This window comes from Meles meles, chromosome 20 (genome assembly GCF_922984935.1).
Source record: "Meles meles chromosome 20, mMelMel3.1 paternal haplotype, whole genome shotgun sequence".
Classification (NCBI taxonomy): Eukaryota; Metazoa; Chordata; class Mammalia; order Carnivora; family Mustelidae; genus Meles; species Meles meles.
The window spans coordinates 9,565,932-9,583,796 of NC_060085.1; the positions used below are offsets into that span (position 1 = coordinate 9,565,932).

The 17,865-nt window shown below is 57.8% G+C and overlaps 2 protein-coding genes across 3 annotated transcripts in view; one reads left to right on the forward strand and one right to left on the reverse strand.

The window, feature by feature from the left end:
• The first annotated feature begins 4,214 nt into the window (after positions 1-4,214).
• DCAF15 (DDB1 and CUL4 associated factor 15) lies at positions 4,215-11,969 on the forward strand. The gene is made up of 13 exons (XM_045990935.1): positions 4,215-4,371; positions 6,118-6,215; positions 6,316-6,451; positions 7,157-7,263; positions 7,347-7,486; positions 7,570-7,740; positions 9,556-9,987; positions 10,073-10,164; positions 10,258-10,386; positions 10,491-10,576; positions 10,785-10,889; positions 10,976-11,091; positions 11,467-11,969. Exons 1-13 carry the CDS (start codon positions 4,240-4,242, stop codon positions 11,520-11,522), a joined length of 1,800 nt encoding a protein of 599 aa, XP_045846891.1. The 5' UTR covers positions 4,215-4,239; the 3' UTR covers positions 11,523-11,969.
• Positions 11,970-12,076: 107 nt separating this feature from the next.
• Positions 12,077-17,865, reverse strand: part of RFX1 (regulatory factor X1) — a 30,529-nt gene continuing 24,740 nt past the window's right edge. For both annotated transcript variants that reach the window (XM_045990934.1, XM_045990933.1), the window contains exons 11-21: positions 17,147-17,266; positions 16,946-17,061; positions 16,597-16,715; positions 16,400-16,509; positions 15,916-16,067; positions 15,737-15,834; positions 14,572-14,721; positions 14,262-14,470; positions 13,761-13,914; positions 13,636-13,681; positions 12,077-13,495 (exon numbers count right to left, since the gene is read on the reverse strand). In XM_045990934.1, coding sequence (XP_045846890.1) covers positions 13,326-13,495; positions 13,636-13,681; positions 13,761-13,914; positions 14,262-14,470; positions 14,572-14,721; positions 15,737-15,834; positions 15,916-16,067; positions 16,400-16,509; positions 16,597-16,715; positions 16,946-17,061; positions 17,147-17,266 — 1,444 coding nt within the window. In that variant the 3' untranslated portion in view covers positions 12,077-13,325. The remainder of the gene's footprint in view (positions 13,496-13,635; positions 13,682-13,760; positions 13,915-14,261; positions 14,471-14,571; positions 14,722-15,736; positions 15,835-15,915; positions 16,068-16,399; positions 16,510-16,596; positions 16,716-16,945; positions 17,062-17,146; positions 17,267-17,865) is intronic.

Consider the following 17,865-nt stretch of genomic DNA (forward strand, 5'->3'; position numbering starts at 1 on the left):
CAAAGTCATTGTGCCACTTTCCACTCCCACAGGCACTCTGTGAGAGTTTCAGTTCCTCCAAGTCCTTGTCAACACTTGGTATGGTCAGACTTCAATTTTAGCCATTTTGGTGGGTGTGTCATGGTATGACATTGTGGCTAAATTTGTGTTTCTTTGAGGACTAATAATGTCAAACATCTTTTCTTGTGCTCATTGACCATTCTATGTCTTCCCTGTGCTGAATTTCAAACTGCATAAAGGTAATATTTATTTAAAAGTAAATGATCACACCCACTGGGACAGCTTGTATCAAAAAAGAGAAGACAACAAATGTTGGCAAAGATGTAGAGAAATTGGAACTCACTATCCACCCAGGTGCTACAACCACCTCTAAACCCCTTCCCATCTCTACCCCAATACCTGGGGTCCATGAACTGACCCGTTGGCTCTGAACATGACCACTTCTCTCCATCTCCATGCTATTACATGAATGAATCTAAGCCACCATAACTTCTCCCTGGCCTCCCTGAGGCCATTCTTGCCCACCACCCTTAGTCCCCTAAACATTCTCCACACAGAAACCAAATGATCTTTCACCAAAACTCTTCAAAAAAACCTTTTTATTTTGAAATAATGATAAATTTACAGAGGATTTGTGCTAAGGACAAAATGTTTCTGTCTCCAATAAATGCATGTGTTGAAACCTAGCCCCCAGTGTGATGGAATAGAAGATGGGACATGTGGGAGGTGATTAGATCACGAGGATGGAGACTCCATGAATGGGATTAGGACCCTGTAAGAGAGCTGGCTGGTGATGTCTCTCTCCCTCTCTCTCTTTCTGTCTCTCTCAGCCACGTGAGGATATAGTGAGGAGGCGATTGTCTACAATCTAGGGAGTGGTCCCTCACCAGATACTGGCTATGCCAGTGCCTTGGTCTTGGACTTCATAGCCTCCAGAACTGAGAGAAATAAATATAGTCTATGGTATTTTTATTATGGCAGCTCAACAGGCTAAGATAATTTGCAAAATTGGCACCCTGCAAAGTTGCAAAGTTCTTGTCTACCCTTTACCCCATTGGCCCGAATGTTAACATCTTATGTAGCTATGGTACAGTTGTCACAACTAAGAGATTAACTAATGTGGGCACAACACTGTTCATTAAACTCCAGGCTTATTATGAATTACACCAGTTTTCTCTCTGATGTCTTTTTCTGGTCCCAGATCCCACGCAGGACGTCACATTTCATTTATTGCATCTCCTGAGACTTCTCTAATCTGTGCCAATTTCTTCCTCATGCTTTGTTTCTCACAACCTTGACATTTTTTGAAAAAAGACTTATTTATTTACTTGAAAGAGAGGATGCAAATGGAGGGGAGGGGCAGAGGGAGCGGGGGAGAGAATCTCAAGTTGCCGACTCCGCCGTGAGCACAAAGTCCAACACAGGGCTCAGTCTCAGGACCACAGGATCAGGACGGGAGCTGAAACGAAGAGTTGGACCTTGACGAACTGGGCCACCCAGGTGCTCCCTCATGACCTTGACATTTTTGAAGTGTCCTAGCCAGGTCTTTTGTAGAATATCCCTCCGTTTGGGACAAACATCTTGTCTTTTCTCATGAGTGGACTGAGGTTATGGATTTAAGGGACAATACCAGAGACGTGATGTGTCCTCTTCACCTCACAATATCAGGGATATTGACTCATTGACTCACATGACTCATTGCTATGATGATAATTTTTTAAAGGTTTTTGTTTATTTGTTTATTTGAGTCAGAGAGAGAGAGAGAGAGTGCAAACATGGGGGGAGGGCAGAGGGAGAGGCAGGGTCTCAGCTGAGTGGGGGAGCCCGATGTAGGGCTTGATCCCAGGACCCCGGGATCATGATATGAACTGAAGGCAGACAGTTAACTGATTGAGCAACCCAGGGCCCCCCCGCCCATGATGATAATGTTCATTACTTGCTTGTGGTAGTATCTGCTAGGTTTCTCCACTATCAAGTTACTTTTTGCACTTTCCATACTTTTATTCCTTAGACACAAGTCTCTAAATCCAGCCCACACCCAACAAGGTGAATTAAGCTCCACCGTGTGCTCGGGCAGGGCTCAGGGGTGGGGAGAGGTAGAGAGAAAGAGAATCCCAAGCAGGCTTCACTCCCAGCCCAGAATCTGGGGCAGGGCTCAATCCCAGGACCCTGAGCCAAAATCAAGAGTCAGACACATTTAACCTACTGAGTCACCCAGGTGCCCCTGTGGACATATATTTTTAAAAACCCAGCAAATAAATATTTTAGGAGACATACTTTTAGGGTAGGCAAATGTCACATTTCCTCCTTGAAGTTTCATTCACTAATTTTAGCGCTCATTGGTAGATTTTGACTGCTGCAATTATCTCTGTGATGTCTGCCTGATAATGATTTTTTAATTTCCCTCATTCCTTCTACACTTATTAATTACTAATTAACTTCTATACTTATTAAATGTTCTATACAGAAGGGTCATCTCTTTCCCCCCATTTTTTATTCAATCATTTATTTATACCGTATGGATTCATTGGTATTCATTTCTTTGGATCCCGATGATCTTTTATTATTATTATTATTTTTAATCTCTTCACCCAACACGGGGCATGACCTCCAGGCCCTGAGATCAAGAGCTGCATGTTCTACCCACTGAGCCAGTGAGATGCCCTATGGATCACAATCTTTTAAATCTCCCAGCAGATTCCATCATATACTAAAAAACTTCCAGAGACTTCCCTTTATGCTTAAGAGTAAAATCCAGCTATCTTGCTTACCAACACTCCCTGCCTGCTTCCCTGTCCTTGTCTGTTTTCCTTGCTTATTTTTTCCCTTGTTCATTCCTGCTTTGGCCCAAACTGGACTTTCTGTGGTCTCTAAGTCATGTCACCCTCATCCCTCTGAAGGATTTTTTTTTTTAAGATTTTATTTATTTATTTGACACAGAGAGGTCACAAGTAGGCAGAGAGGCAGGCAGAGAGAGAGGAAGGGAAGCAGGCTCCATGCTGAGCAGAGAGCCCAATGTGGGGCTTGATTCCAGGACGCTGGGATCATGACCTGAGCCGAAGGCAGAGGCTTTAACCCACTGAGTCACCCAGGCACCCCCGTCTGAAGGCTTTTTGTTGGAATATTCCTCTTCCTCACCTGCACAGGGCCCCTCTCTGACTGCCCTGAGTAGCCTTCTTCCTCCCCTTCGATTTCTAATCCTACCTGGAATTAGGTAACCAAAAATCTATTTCCTTCTTTATCACCTGTCTTGTTCACCAGCTCTAGAATATAGTAGGCGCCCAATAAATACGTGTTGACTAAATGAATGCATGAGGCTGGACAAATGAGAAGACCGAGATCCATTCACTTCTTCCCTGATTATAGTTACAACTGAGGTATATGCATGTCAGGTACTCAGGAGCACTACGCCATAAGCCTCAGTTTCATGACAATGAAATGACCCTTGGAGTAATATATTATTAAGTTTATTATAATAATAAAAGGACCTATCTGCAAAACTGTTGCAAAGATTAAATGAGCAAACGCCACAAGAAGATGATACTTTTAGCAGACATTCAACAATTATTATTACTGTCATCTGTAAAATGGGCACAACAGTGACCTACTACATAGAATTGTTGTAAGCTCAGAACCATGTCTAGCACATGGAAAGTGCTATATAAGCGATCGATGCTATCGTTATCATCATCGCTGCCCCCGCCCATCTGAAAGATGTTTTCATCGACTCTCATCTTTTTTTTTGCAAATCCGTTTCCTTGGCCTGGACCGGCCTGTGATGGCCCCAGGATAGTCGCGGGGCCTCTTCGCATCCGGATAGTGCGCTGTGGGGACTCCGGCCCCGTCTGGACCACAGGCTCCCATCGCCCCGCCCACGAGCCTGGACCGCCTGCGGTCTCCATGGAAACCCACCAGCCACAGTGGGGCGTGACGCCGCCGAGAGGGATAGGGGCCTTCGCCTATCGGGTCAAAGTCGCCTCGGCAAGGGGTGCAAACCGGGCCTCTTGACGGGTGCGTCCTTGCGGAAAGGCGGGAATACGGCGGCGAACCACAGGGTTTGTACCATCTCAACCAATGAAGGGCCGAGGTGGCTATGATGGACAGGCCTAGCGGGAAGAGGCCCCGAAAGCGGGCTTTCACCCAACCGACCGGCCGCAATGCCGAGAAAGGGCCAATGAGGAGGCGGCGGGGGTGGGACAAAAAGGCCGGTTGCTCCGGAAGTGGAGGGAGGGGGTGAAAATGGCGCCCAGCTCGAAATCGGAGCGGAACAGCGGGGCCGGGAGCGGCGGCGGCGGCCCCGGGGGCGCCGGGGGGAAGCGGGCAGCAGGGCGGCGGCGGGAGCACGTCCTCAAGCAGCTGGAGCGGGTCAAGGTAAGACTTGGAGTCTTGGAGGAGCGCGCCGGAGGGTGGGGAGAAGGGACGAGGGAGGCGGAGGGAGGGAGGCGTTCGCGGGGTGAGGGGTTGGGGGCGGAGCCCCGGGGGAGGGGGCTCGGAGGAAGGGGGCTGGGCGGGGCCCGGGGGAGAGGGCTTGGATGGAGGGGGCTGGGACGGGGGTTTGGATGGAGTGGACTGGGGGCGGGTTCCGGGGGGAGGAGGCTCTGATGGAAGGGCTGATGGGGTGGCTGAGAAAGGGCTTGGAGAGAGGGGGGTCGCTGGAGGAATGAGGAGGAAGGGGGCGATCCAGGGTCAGACGCATTTTTCAAAACCCTGCTCCCATGGCCCCTCCGTTACGGAGCTTTCCCGCCCCCTTGGCGGAGCCCCTGCTACCGGCTTTGGTCTTCCTCTACCTGGTGTTCCTCTCTCTGTCCCGGCTCTGACCGCACGGGAGCTGGTAATTCCTGTACCTGTGTCTGCCTCCCCCACTGAATGGGAGGGACCTCCTTGGAGAAAGCCTGGTCTTCCCCCTCAGACTGGGAGCTCCCTGAGCACGGCTCTGTCTTCACCATCAGACAGTAAACTCACAACGTGCCAGCATCTCTCCCCCGCATCAGTTGGGGTGCTCTGGGAGGGCAGATATGTGAATCTGCTGTCAGGTCAGCAGCAACCTGGGCAGAACCATATTCCCGTGGATAGGGAAAGTGCCTTCTCCATTAGGCTGGGAACTCTGTGAGGGCAACGCTGTGTCTCCTCCTTTTGACGAGGTCCTGGGGCAGGGACTGTCTCCGCCTTCAGCCTGATGGTTCCCGGGTTGGGCTGTGGCTCCACCCTTAGCTTGGAAGCTCCTGGGACAGGGATTGTGTCTCCCCGGTCAGCCTGGGCTTCACCAACAGGGCTGTTCCATCAGACTGGGATCCCCTTGAAGAGTGGGCTTCCTCCCTCATCTGCTAGGGAGCTCGCCAGATAGGTCTCTTTCCCATCAGTACTCTTGAGGGAAAGGCTAAGTATCTCACTCCCACTGGGCTGTAGGACTCAGGGTGCTCTGATCCCCTACTACACAGCTTGTGCCTGCCTGGCCCCTCCTTGAAGTTTTTGGGATGAGGGAGATGGTTAGAAGGTGGCTAGGCTAATTGAGAAGGGGGAATTGGGCAAGGATTGGAAGGTCACTGGTCAGCCCCTCTTCTGCCTCAGGTCCCCAGGCGAGGCCAGGGCCCCCTCAAAGGTCCTGAGCATTGTGTGTATAGGCTAATGGGTTAGGGACAGGTGAGTTCAGTTGGTCAAGCCTCCCTAGTGGCCAAGGACACCTACAGCTCAGTGCACCATGAAGCAGCCTTCAGGAAGGCAGCCAGTGGCCCACTGTGGCCAAGGATGAATGGGGAACCTTCCTGGGGGTGGGGGGTGATGACAGTGCTGGTCCTTAGAACCTGGGTGCTTGGGCAAGAGGGGCTCTGAGGTTGAAGGTATGCGGGGCTGGGAGGGTGGCACGGGTCCCTAGTGTAAGGGGACGCTCAAGTGAGGCCCAGGGCACGGGTCCCTGGTGGAAGGGGAGGCTCAGGTGAGGCCTAGTTGCCGTCTTCCCCAGCGATTCCCACCTTCCAGAGCTTGGACCGCTCTTGACCGTCATGGTTGTTGGGAAGTGGGCGTGTGTGTCTGGGCCAGACCCTGGGGGTGCTACACTGCTTTGGGTGAGGGGACTGGGGCGTGATGGTGCCTCAAGAGCCAGGGCCACCCCTTCCCCAGATCAGTGGGCAGCTCTCCCCTCGCCTCTTCCGGAAGCTGCCGCCCAGGGTCTGCGTCTCCCTCAAGAACATTGTGGACGAGGACTTTCTCTACGCAGGGTGAGGCTGCGTGAGGCTGGGATGGGGCGGGGGTTGGTGGGGGGTGGCTGGGCAGGGCGGTAGGTCGGTCCTGACCTGGCTGTTTTGCCTGCCCCCACAGACACATCTTCCTGGGCTTTTCCAAGTGCGGCCGTTATGTTCTTTCGTATACCAGCAGCAGCGGGGACGATGACTTCTCCTTCTACATCTATCATCTGTACTGGTGGGAGTTCAACGTCCACAGCAAGCTCAAGCTGGTAGGGCCGGGCCCAGGGCTGGGCTGTCCCTTCCAGCAACGTGACCAGCAGATCACAGCAGCCCCCGAGCCTCACCGTCCTTGTCCGTAAAGTGGAGAAATTCTCCTCCAGGGGTCATTGTTGGTATTCTGTGCCTTAGGTCACACCAGGGGCAGCTGCCGTTTTTCTAGTTGAAAGTGGGTAGGTAGTGGCGCTTGTGTGTGCTTCGACTCAGCATACATAGCCCAAGCAGCACACAGCAGGCTCAGGCCAGGTGGGACCCCGTACCTTTGCGAGCCTATTTGCTCAACCCTTTGACTCCTTGAACCCCGCCCCGCCCAGGAGGTGAGTGCTGTTACCCCAGTTCACACATGAGCTCGGAAAGGTGAACAGGCTTCAGGGTGGACGGGGCATGGAACTGATGTGTCTGGCAGAGTCCCCTTTCTGGGGCTGGGCTCTCTCAGCTTCCTCCTGTGCCTGGCCAGCTTCCCTGTTTCCCCTCCTCCTAAGGGGAGCCTCCCCAGCCTGTCATCAGGAAGGCAGAGGGGTGTGGTGTAGGAGCTGCTTGGGACTCCCTGGGTCGAGCCCCCCACCCCCCCACAAAAGGTTGTTCCTGCCAGCTCCGCCCCAGCTCCAATTCCCGCCCAGCATTGTGCAGCCTTGGTCCCCTCCGCAGCCCCGCCCTACTTGCTCTCACCCTACACCGACCCCGAACGCGCTGCTCAGGTCCGGCAGGTGCGGCTCTTCCAGGATGAGGAGATCTACAGTGACCTGTACCTGACCGTGTGCGAGTGGCCCAGCGATGCCTCCAAGGTCATCGTCTTTGGGTTCAAGTAAGACTTGGGGACATGGAAGGCCTGGGGACCCGGGGAGGGCGGTGCGTGGGCCAGGTTGCTGAAGGCATGCCGGCCCCCAGCACCCGCTCGGCCAACGGGATGCTCATGAACATGATGATGATGAGTGACGAGAACCACAGAGACATCTACATCAGCACCGTGGCAGTACCACCACCAGGCCGCTGCGCCGCCTGCCGGGAAGCCAGCCGGGCCCATCCAGGTGAGCGGCTGGGGGCCTCGGGGTGCGGGCTGCCTCCCTGCCCCGAGGCCACGCGTGAGCCCGCAGCGCTTGTGTTGCTGCAGGCGACCCGAGCGCACAGTGCCTGCGGCATGGCTTCATACTGCACACGAAGTACCAGGTGGTCTACCCCTTCCCCACCTTCCAGCCCGCCTTCCAGCTCAAGAAGGACCAGGTGGTGCTGCTCAACACCAGCTACTCCCTGGTGGCCTGCGCCGTCTCCGTCCACTCGGCAGGTAGGCCCCCGGGTCTGAGGATGGGCCCGGTGCCCACTGGAATCCTCCAAGCCCCCAGTCCCTGATCCCAAATGAGATCTTCAGAGGTGAAGTCCCTTGTCCAAGGTCACTCAGCTGGAAAGCAGGGATACGGACTCCCAAACTAGCTATGCTCCACCCCAGCGCTGTCCTCTAGAACCTTCCACAGGGCTGGGATGGTCTGTATCTGCTACAGCTGCCGCTGGTAGCCACTTAAAGTGGCTCGTGTGACCAAGAAACTGAGTTTTTAATTTCAGTTAATTTTAGTTGAGTTCAAAAAGCCACATGTGGTCGCGGCTACCATGCTGGACGGCACAGTGCTCTCTCCAAAAATTTACAATTTCAGGGAGTGGTCAGTGGGCGGATGGCTGTCGTATGTCTTTGGGAATAGGAAAAATGCCAGTGGAGATCACAAGGTGATGTCCCTTGACAGAGTGACCGAAGTTAAGCAGCTGGACAGTGGTACCGGCTGGTGGGGATGGTCCCCCCCCACCCCGCCACACACTCAGGGCCGCACGTGTGACCGTGGTCCTGCGCCTGACCACGTCCAAAGCTTTGCAGGCTGCCTGCTGTCCATCCCTGGGGCTCAGGGAGGTCGTATAAGGCAGGTGTTCTCTTGGATCAGCAGTCTCAGTGGGTGCCCCAGCACGCGTGACCGTGGAGTGTGCTTTAAAGATGTGCTTGAGTGCAGACGAAACGAAGGAAGACCTATAACCAGATAATGATACCACTTACATATCAATTAAAAATATGTTCTGATTTTGCAAGAACGCAGTTAAATGAAAAGACACCCCTAACTACATGAAAATGGTTGGCCCTGGGTGGGGGAGGGGAGTGGATATGAAAAGAGAATTAAATGTATCAAACTGAGTGCACACATCAGCAAGAGCCAGGGCGCCTTGTCTCCGGGCCCATCCAGGGGCCTCCTGGCCCTCATCAGGCTGTGAGCCCCCAACAAGCCGGGGCTGGCTGAGACCCATACCCCTGGACTTGTGGCTATGGCTCCCTGTAGGAAGGCTCACGTGGGAAAGGACTCGGCTGTGCGCATCCGGGGGTGAGGGGGCCACTGTCACCCGTGTCTAACACCTTACCACTTACACAGAGGGAGAGTGAGTTTTGACTTGGCCATTTTCCGTGCTGGTGGACAGGAGTGCATTGGTTCGCGCTGTCCTGCAGTGTGACCTTGGACAAGTTTCTCCTTGAGCCTCAGTCCCTAGTTTCTGAACTGGGAGGACACAGCCTCCCCCCTCAAGATTGATTGTAGGGGGCCCTACAGAGGTGGTACAGGCAGAGGTCCCGGTGCTCCTCATTCTGTGCTTGGGGGTTCTCCATGCGGAGCTCACGTTCCCAGAGGGGAGCCGGTCCCTAGTCAGGCAGACACCGATGGAGGCCTGGGATTTGGCTGCTGTGTGCCCAAGCCAGTCACCTCCCTTTGGGGACAATGAATGGCTGTGTGGTAAACTCAGACTTCGGTGATCTTTAGCTTTTGTCACTGTCAGCCACCCAGGGGCAGGGATTTTTGTGTCTTTCCACTCGTGTCCTCAGTGTGTGGCATTTGGTAAACGCTCGAAATTACAGTCTGAATGAAAGTGTTATTTACGTGCACATGTGTGTGTATAAGGCCTTTTTCCCTTCTGAGTGTTTCTGACTGATCTTTCAACATAGGTAAGTCTTCTAGGAGGGTCTCCTCAAGGTGGATTTCTAAGAAGCACCCCCAGGGCGGTTAGGGAGGTTGGCAGTGTCCTAAACTTGAACTCGTCTGTTGAGTACCCACACCTCCCTCTGTTTTTGTTCCAGGCGAGAGCAGCTTCTGCCAAATCCTGTATGACCACACCGCCTCCCCTCCGGCCCCCCCCAGCCCCCCTGGGCCCCAGAGCCCTGAGGTGCCCCCTGCCCTCCCCAGCCCCTGTCCTGAAGCAGCTCCCACCCGGCCCCTTGGGGCCCCCGAGCCCTCACCTGCCATCGCCAAAGCCAAGGAGTTCGTGGCCGACATCTTCCGCAGGGCCAGAGAGGCTAAGGGGGGGACCTTGGAGGAAGCCCGGCCGCCCCCTTGCCCAGGGCCCTCGGGCAGCCGCTGCCGTCTGCCCTCAGAGCCCCTGGCCCCAGGCGGGGAGGTGGTACCCCGAGATAGCCCCCCAGCGGAGGCACCAGCCCCAGAGCCGGGCTACGTCAACTACACCAAGCTGTATTATGTGCTGGGGTCCAGCGAAGGGACAGAACCGGAGGATGGTGAGCCAGGAACCCACCCAGCAGGCAGGGCCCTAGGCGTGGGAGTTCCCCCTCCCACCCCTACCCCCAATTCCTGTGCCCTCAGAGTTCGAGGATGACAAGATCTCCTTGCCCTTTGTGGTGACTGATCTCCGTGGCCGCAACCTGCGGCCCATGCGGGAGCGGGCTGCTGTCCAGGTTGGTGCCTGTGGGAGGCAGGCCTAGGGGCAGCCCCCGGGGAGCCTGCTGGGGTGGCAGTTGAAGCAGCCCTCCCCTCCCCACCACCCCCAGGGTCAGTACCTGACGGTGGAGCAGCTCACACTGGACTTTGAGTACGTCATCAATGAGGTCATCCGCCATGACGCCACCTGGGCCCACCAGTTTTGTTCCTTCAGCGACTATGACATTGTCATCCTGGAGGTGGGCCTGGGGAGGGGACAGGGTGGGCCCAGGGCCTCTGTGTTCTGGGTGTCACCTCCACAGCTGTCACTGTTGTCCCCGTCCCGTCCCCCCCTCCCCCCAAGGTCTGCCCGGAAACCAATCAAGTCCTCATCAACATTGGCCTGCTGCTCCTGGCATTCCCGTCCCCTACTGAGGAGGGCCAGCTCCGGTGAGCCCGTGGGAGTAGAGATGGCCCTCGTCTCCGCACAGCAGGAGGCCACACAGATTCTTCTGTGGGGGTGGGCAAGTGGGGATGGGAGACGACTTCCCTGCCCCCAAAACCTGGACCGGGCACGCCATAACTGCTCTGGAGAGAGCAGACCCTCAGGGTTGCCGGGGTCCCAGCCCTTTCTCCTTTGCCCCCCACCCCGCTGCAGACCAAAGACCTATCACACCAGCCTCAAGGTGGCATGGGACCTCAACACGGGCATCTTCGTGACAGTCAGTGTAGGCGACCTCACTGAGGTCAAGGGGCAGACCAGGTGAGGTGGGGCTGGGGCTAGGGCCGGGGGCCGGGGACCGGGGTGGGCGACCGGGGTGATGAGAGCCCTCACCCCCTTGCCCTCAGCGGCAGTGTCTGGAGCTCATACCGCAAAAGCTGCGTGGACATGGTCATGAAGTGGCTGGTGCCCGAGAGCAGCGGCCGCTATGTCAACAGGATGACCAACGAGGCGCTGCACAAAGGTGGGCCCTGGGACCCGATGACGGTCAGGACTGAGGTCCTCTGGTGCCATGCCAGGCCTAGAGCAGGTGTGGATTCCTCGGTGTTCCTGAATGGAGTCCGCTGGCCATGCTAGTGGACACTGTGGAACTGGAGTGAAGGGAGGGCAGGCTCAGAAAGGACCTGGCAGGTGTGGCACCTGGGGGACCCCCAGCCAGTCCATTCATTCAGCAGACGTCTACTGGGTGGCTGCTGGTGGGAGGCCTGCAGGAGAACTCAGCAGGGTCACTGCCTTCTGGAACCTTGTGGCCCAAGTCACATCAGGGCAAGAGGCAGGCCCCTCCCCTCAGCCTGGGCCTGCAGGCTCTTCATGGCTCCCTTCCGCCCCTTCCTTGCAGGGTGCTCGCTGAAGGTTCTGGCAGATAGTGAGCGATACACGTGGATTGTGCTGTGAGGGCCTGGCCGCTCTGGACACTGACTCCAACTACCTCCGCGGCCTGGGAGCCGGTTGCCTTCCTGGCAGCCTCTCCCCGGCTGGCCGGCCGACCGACGGATGACCGACCGACGGACCAGCGCTCGTATTAGGCTGTGGGGAAGGGGGCTGGGCGGGGCAGCCCCTGGTGGCCTGAGAGTCTGGACGCTTCTTATTTATGCCTATTTAAGTTGGGAAGGGGCAGAGGGAGGGAGCCCCCTGACCCACCAGACTCAAGCGCCCACCTTCACCCCGTGCTGGGCACAGGCCCTTGCTCTCTGTGCATCTGCCCCTTTCCTTGGCTACAGGTATGGACGTTGCCCCCCAGGGAGGCCGAATGGACCCCCCCATCCCCCTACCCCAGCCTCCCCCCTACCTGAGGCGGCAGACCTCGTGGCCATCCCCTCCCTCTGCCCGTCGTTCCTCTTCATGTAATAAATGTTTTATTTCTGAACCTCTCTAAATTCCCTTTATTGCCGCTCGGGGCCCAGTTGGAGTCCCCAGCCCCAAGGCCCCGTGAGTCAGCAGCAGCCACATACCACAGCGGAATTTATTGTTTTAAGAAAGACTACAAAAAGGTAGAAAACAGCTCGGCACACTAGACTACCACACGCGTGGACACTTTCACGGCCAGGAAGGGGGGGGCCCCGAGGGAGTGGGGAGGGGAAGTCGGGGGGCCACCCCAAAAGCTGTAGCACGCGGAGCACACAAAATAGTGATTTTTATACAATAGGTCAGATCTTTTTTTGTCTTTTTTTTTTTGTTTTTTGTCTTTTTGCTTTTTGCCATAAACATCTATCTCACAGGTTGAAGACACTGAGAAAACCGGAACAGATAAGGCCATGATGGTTGGAAAAAAACCAACAAGTTACCAACTCCGCTCAGGCGGCTCACAAATCGCACAATAGTCATGTGGGGGGCGGGTCGCACTGCACGGAGGAGAAGCACAGTCTCCCGGGAGAGAAGGAGCACAGAGGTTCCATTACAAACCAGAGGCGGGTGGCCTGGGATGCTGGGGTCTTGGATCTGAGGGAGCCGAGCCCCTAGCTGGGGCTGGGGCAGGCGTGGGCACTTCTGGGCCCCACTGCTGGCAGCAGGCCTCTCTGGGCTCCCACCCCCAGCCCAGCCTGCTGCTCTTTGGAAGCTGGAGGCGGTGCCCCCGGCCGCCCTCCCCCCAACCAGGCCGGACAGTGCCCTCCTGAGGGCTGCGGGGCAAGGGAGGGCCCAGCTCTGGAGAAGATGCGACACCCACGGCTTTAATTGCACTTATACCAAGGAGTGGGGAGCGGTGGGGTTGCTGGGGGGAGGGGTCCCGGGGCTGCTGCTGACAGTGGGGGTCCTCAGGTGATACCCACCTGTGCCCACCTGGGGCTCAGGGTTGGGCCCGGGACAGACTGTGCAAAGCCAGCGAGCTGAATAAGTTAACAGTTCCACAGGGGAGGGGGCCTGCCTGCCTGCCCCCTGGGACACGGGAGGATGGGGCTGGGGGAGAGAGATGCTGAGGCCTTCGGGGCCAAGGAGCCTAGCTGGCTGTCCCACGGGGCACCTGGGCACGGCGGCGGGTTCCTTAAGGCACGTCTTGTGTGTCAGTTTGCAGCTGCGGCTCCGCCTGGCCCTGTGATTGTGCCGCCCCCACTGGGGGCAGGGACCCCCTAGCCTTCCCTGTCTTGGAGGCCCCTTCCCCGCCGAGGCTGGAACGGTGACAGCGAAGCCACAGAAGCTGTGAGGGACCCTGGCGTGGATGGGCGGCGGGGGCGGGCGGGCGGGGCAGGGGAGGCCGCGGGCTTAGCTGGAGGGCAGCGCCTGCACGAAGAGGCCACGCGCGTCTGTCCGTGCCAACTTGGCAGGCGGCTCCAGGGCGTCAGGGCCCAGCGCGGGCGACTCGCCGCCGGCCGCCAGCGAGATGTCCTGCGGCAGCTCATCCTCGCTCTCCTCCTCTTCCTCCTCCTCTTCGTCTGGGGCACACAGAGGAGGCCCGACTCAGCGCGGGGCGGCCGCGCCCCCAGAGCACCGCCGGCGCCTCCTCCATCCCCACCGCCCTGTCTGCAGCTCCTGGGTTCGGCCCCACGACAGAGACACGCCCCGCCCCGCCTACCTTTGTCCGGGTCTAGGGGGTTCAGCGAGGTGGTCAGGTTGGCGAACTGCAAGGAGGCAAGACAAGGGGTGAGGGTCCCGCCGAGGGGTCCCCCGCCCGCGCCCTCTGCGCCCCGCCGCGCGCACCTCGCCCATGACCGCGATTGGGGTCTCGCCCTTGGCTTGGGCCACTCGATGCTCGATCAGGTAGTACATGTACTCGTCGTAGAGCAGCCGGATGAGGTGGAAAGAGCCAAAGCTGGCAGCGCTTCGCAGGGTCAGGTCCCGGATCACCATGGAGCTGCGGGCGGCGGAAAGGAGGCCATCAGGCCCGGTGCCACCCCGCGCGCCAGCAAGCCCAGCTACCCGGGTCAGGCCCCGCCCTGGCTTCCCAAGTGCGTCCATCAGTGAGAGCACAGGGTCCTCACCCCACCAACCGCCAACAGACCTCCCCCCTGTTGAAAAGGGACCCGAGCCCCAAGGAAGCGGGATCTTCCCTGGTCCCAAACTCCGCGAGGAGGAATGGCTTCCCCCATCCCATTTTGGCGAGCCCCCGGAGAGGAGGAGCCACCTCGAGACACCGCCCCCGGGAGGAGGGGCATCCCACCCCGCCCTTCCCCGCCGGGCTCTCGCCGAGCCGGAGCGCACCTGTAGAAGGACCACTTGAGGAGGAAGAGCTTGGCGGCCTTGGGGAAGCCGGCGCTGCCCTGGTAGGGCTTAAGCACCTGGCTCACGACGCCGTCCAGCCAGGCCGCCCACTGCTCCAGTGAGTTCTGCTGCTGCAGGGTCACCTTGAAGTCCTGCTCCAGCCGCTGCACCACGCGGTCCTCGCAGCGGCACACCCACGAGGCCTGCTCCTGGAGTACAGCGGCAAGTGCCCGCGGCTCAGCGGCCGCCCACCCGCCGCGCCGCCCTCACCCGTGCCGCCGCGCGCTCCCCGGCCCTGTCCCGGGCTCACTTGCACGTTGGCGAAGTCCACGCGGTTGAGGTCGCTCAGCATCTGGTTGATCTGCGCGGTGTTCTGCAGCACCGCGCGCGCTGCCTGCGCCAGGTGATTGAGCGACGTGTAGCGTCGCAGCGTCTGCGCGAAGGCGCCGGCTGCTGCCACCTGCGGGGCGGGGTGGGGGTGGGGGGCGGCGCGGATGTGCTTGGGCCTGGTGAGAACCCCCCCATCCTCTGCCCCAGCCACTGCCATTTCTCTGAGCCTTTCTTTCTCCCCAAAGGGAGGGATGTACGTCGTGGCTTTTGTTGGATCAAGGGGTCGGGATTTTCAAATTTAGGGTGGACACCCGAAGTAAGGGACCCAAAAAAAAAAAAAAAAAAATCAATATAATGTGTCTAACCAGCATCATTACTTTTAATGAAAGGACACGGGAAATTCACAGAAGACACTGCCTAGAAAGGGCTCGAACTGTTATTCCCCTGAATGTCAGGTTAGGGAGGGTGGGGCGTTGTCCATCTTGGTCATTGCTGTGCTCCCAGCATTGAGAACTATGCTGGCACACAGCAGATGCTCAATAAATGCATGCTGAATAAATGAATGAATACATCTGCTCATTTTTTCATTGGCTCCAGCTTCTACTCTTCCCACCTCCCCACTCCTCACCCCTGTCCCGTGTGCCCAGGGCCAATGCTTCAAGGCCCAGTTCCGTATAACTGTCTCATTAACATTTTAAGGACAATGAAAACCCCCTTCTCGTCCTTTTATTTTTTTGCTCAAGAGCAGACACAGTCCATCTAATTCCTCACGTCAGTACTTCATGACTATGCAGCATGGATGAAGAGGGCTACTACTCTGTTCCCTTATGTCCCCCGCCCATCGAAACTGCCTGAAGAGAATTATTTCAAGTTGCATTTGGTTTTTATTTTTTTAAGAGACTGTTTTGTGTACAAAAACACCACAAAGGGGTTGTGTTTCAGAAGTGGGTAAAGACAAAAACCCGAAGATCACTCTGAGGGAAGAGGCATGGGGACAAATCTTAGAGCCTCTATCAGGGAGAGGAGAGTGAGGCCCCCAGTCCACAGTTCCACAGCCAGGTGGCAGGAGCTGGGCCCAGCACCCAGGCTGGCCGCTCAGCCCCCTCCCCGTGAAGCTGGGCCCAGACCCCTCCTCACACCCTCACCTTCACGCGCAGCATCTCCTCGGGGATGTTCACCATGGCATGGGTGAGCCAGCTCTCCAGGCTCTTGGCAAAGTTCCGGATCGCTTGGGTCAAGGCACCTGTGGGTGACAGCAGGGGTCCATCAGGACCGTGGCGCATGGGGGCAGGGGCCGGTGGGGGGGCAGCCGTCCTGCACTCACTGGGGATGGGCCGCAGCACGTCAGGGATGAGGATCTCCACCAGGCCCTGGTACAGCACGTTGTCACAGTGCTTGGTCCACTGCAGCACTGGTTCAAACTTGGAGAGGAGCACCAGGCTGGCCTTGGGCAGCCGCTTCTCAGCCTCGTCATGCCTGTAGACACCCACCCCAGCCCTGAGGTCAGGCTGACACGGGCCCCGATGCCCTGGGGTCAGCTGGGGATCTTGCACATGAAGCACGGGCGCCCACCCACTGCAGGGAGGAAAGAGCTCAGCGGGGGACACTACCCCACATGCTGACTGGCAGACTGATACACAAGGCCTGGAGCGGGGGTCGGAAGGTTGTGCGCACCCCGCAAACCCCGGGGATCAAGCAGATGCCCCCCTCTACCTGATGTCTGAGCTCTGGCCACCCCAGCCCTGGGTGCTGACTCTCACCGCGCCCCCCCTTCTCTCCCTCCTCCCTGCGCCCACCGAGGGACTCACACAGCCAGTGGAGGCGCCTCGTTGGGCTGACTGAGGTTGTACCTCCAGAAGGTTTTCCAAAGCGTCTCCACCAGGGTGAACTGCAGGTTCACCATGACGTCGACAATAGCCTGTTGGGAAGGCTGGATGCTCAGGGACATGGGGGTGGGGACAGCATGGCTTTCCCTCGCCCATGCCCACTCACCCAGCTGCCCTACCTCACAGTGTTCCCGGTACAGGACCTGGAAGGCCTTGATGTCCCCAGGCCCAACGCCCTCGGGGAGCACTTTACCCTGGAGGTCAAGCTCTGAGAAATCGGGGAGACTCCTCGAGGCATCTGGAGGCAGGAGGGGACACCATGAGGCCCTCTATCCTCCCACCTGCCTGCCCCCCTCATGCCTCTCCCTGGGATCTTATCAAGTTATCATAGCTTTCCTCCCAAGCGGGGATCCCCCACGGGCAGTGAGGAATGAGGCAGCCCCGGGAAGGCAGACGAACCACCTCCACACTCTCCAGAGGCCCCAGACCCTGGCCCAGACCCCGCCCCGTGGGCCAGAGCGCGCTCACCCAGGAACTGCTGGTACTGCTGGACCTGGGCGCTGATGTCAGACAGTCCGGTGGCCTGCTGCGGCCCCACGGCCACACCGTTGGTCATGCCCTCCATCTTCTGGATGGGCTTGAGCCTGGAGAACGGGCAGTTGGAGCACTGAGACAGGCCAGCACGCCCTTCCCCGCCCACCAGCCCAGGGGCCGGCCCTGTCCTCCTACCTTTGCTTCTGCGAGAAGGGCTGGCCCCGCATGGCCATGTGCTGCTGGTCCTCCATGAGCCGCAGCAGGGGCGAGCTGGCCTTGATGCGCAGGCCGTAGTAGTGGTATTTAGAGTTGCCCCTAAGAGGGAGGCAGAGGCTGAGAGCTGGGCGGGGGGGTCCTCCAGCTGTCCACCGGGGACCTTCGCATCACAACTGCCTCCCCCTGGCCGAACGGCCTGGGGGAAAGACCCATGTTCCACGGAGCCAGGGGTGCTGTGCTGGGGAAGTACAGGGACTGTGGGTGCCAAGAGAGGTCCCTGTGTACCAACTGAGTTCTGAGAAGACAGGGCCAGTGTCTGGAGAACTCCTCGACCTCCGGTCCTGGCACGGGGCAGGAGTCAGCACGGACTTGTTGACGACTAGTCACAACAAATTGCCAGGCGCTGCTCTGAGCCCTTAGATATACAAATCCCTGTGTTCCTTAGCCCTCTCCTACGAAGGGTGCTCCTGGCACCTCTGGGGACAGAGGAAGAAACTGTGGCACAGAGAGACACAGTACTCTGCCCACGGGTTATGCACGTGTAAGTGAATGAGGTGACACGTAAGCCGGGAAGGGAACTGGACCCAGGAGATGGGCAGCGCTCACTCCAGGGAGGTGTAAGGGTTGCAAAGGAGAAGAAGGGAAGTGTGGGGTCAGGGGAGGGCCCCTTGTTCCCTCCTACGTGAATGCAGACTTGA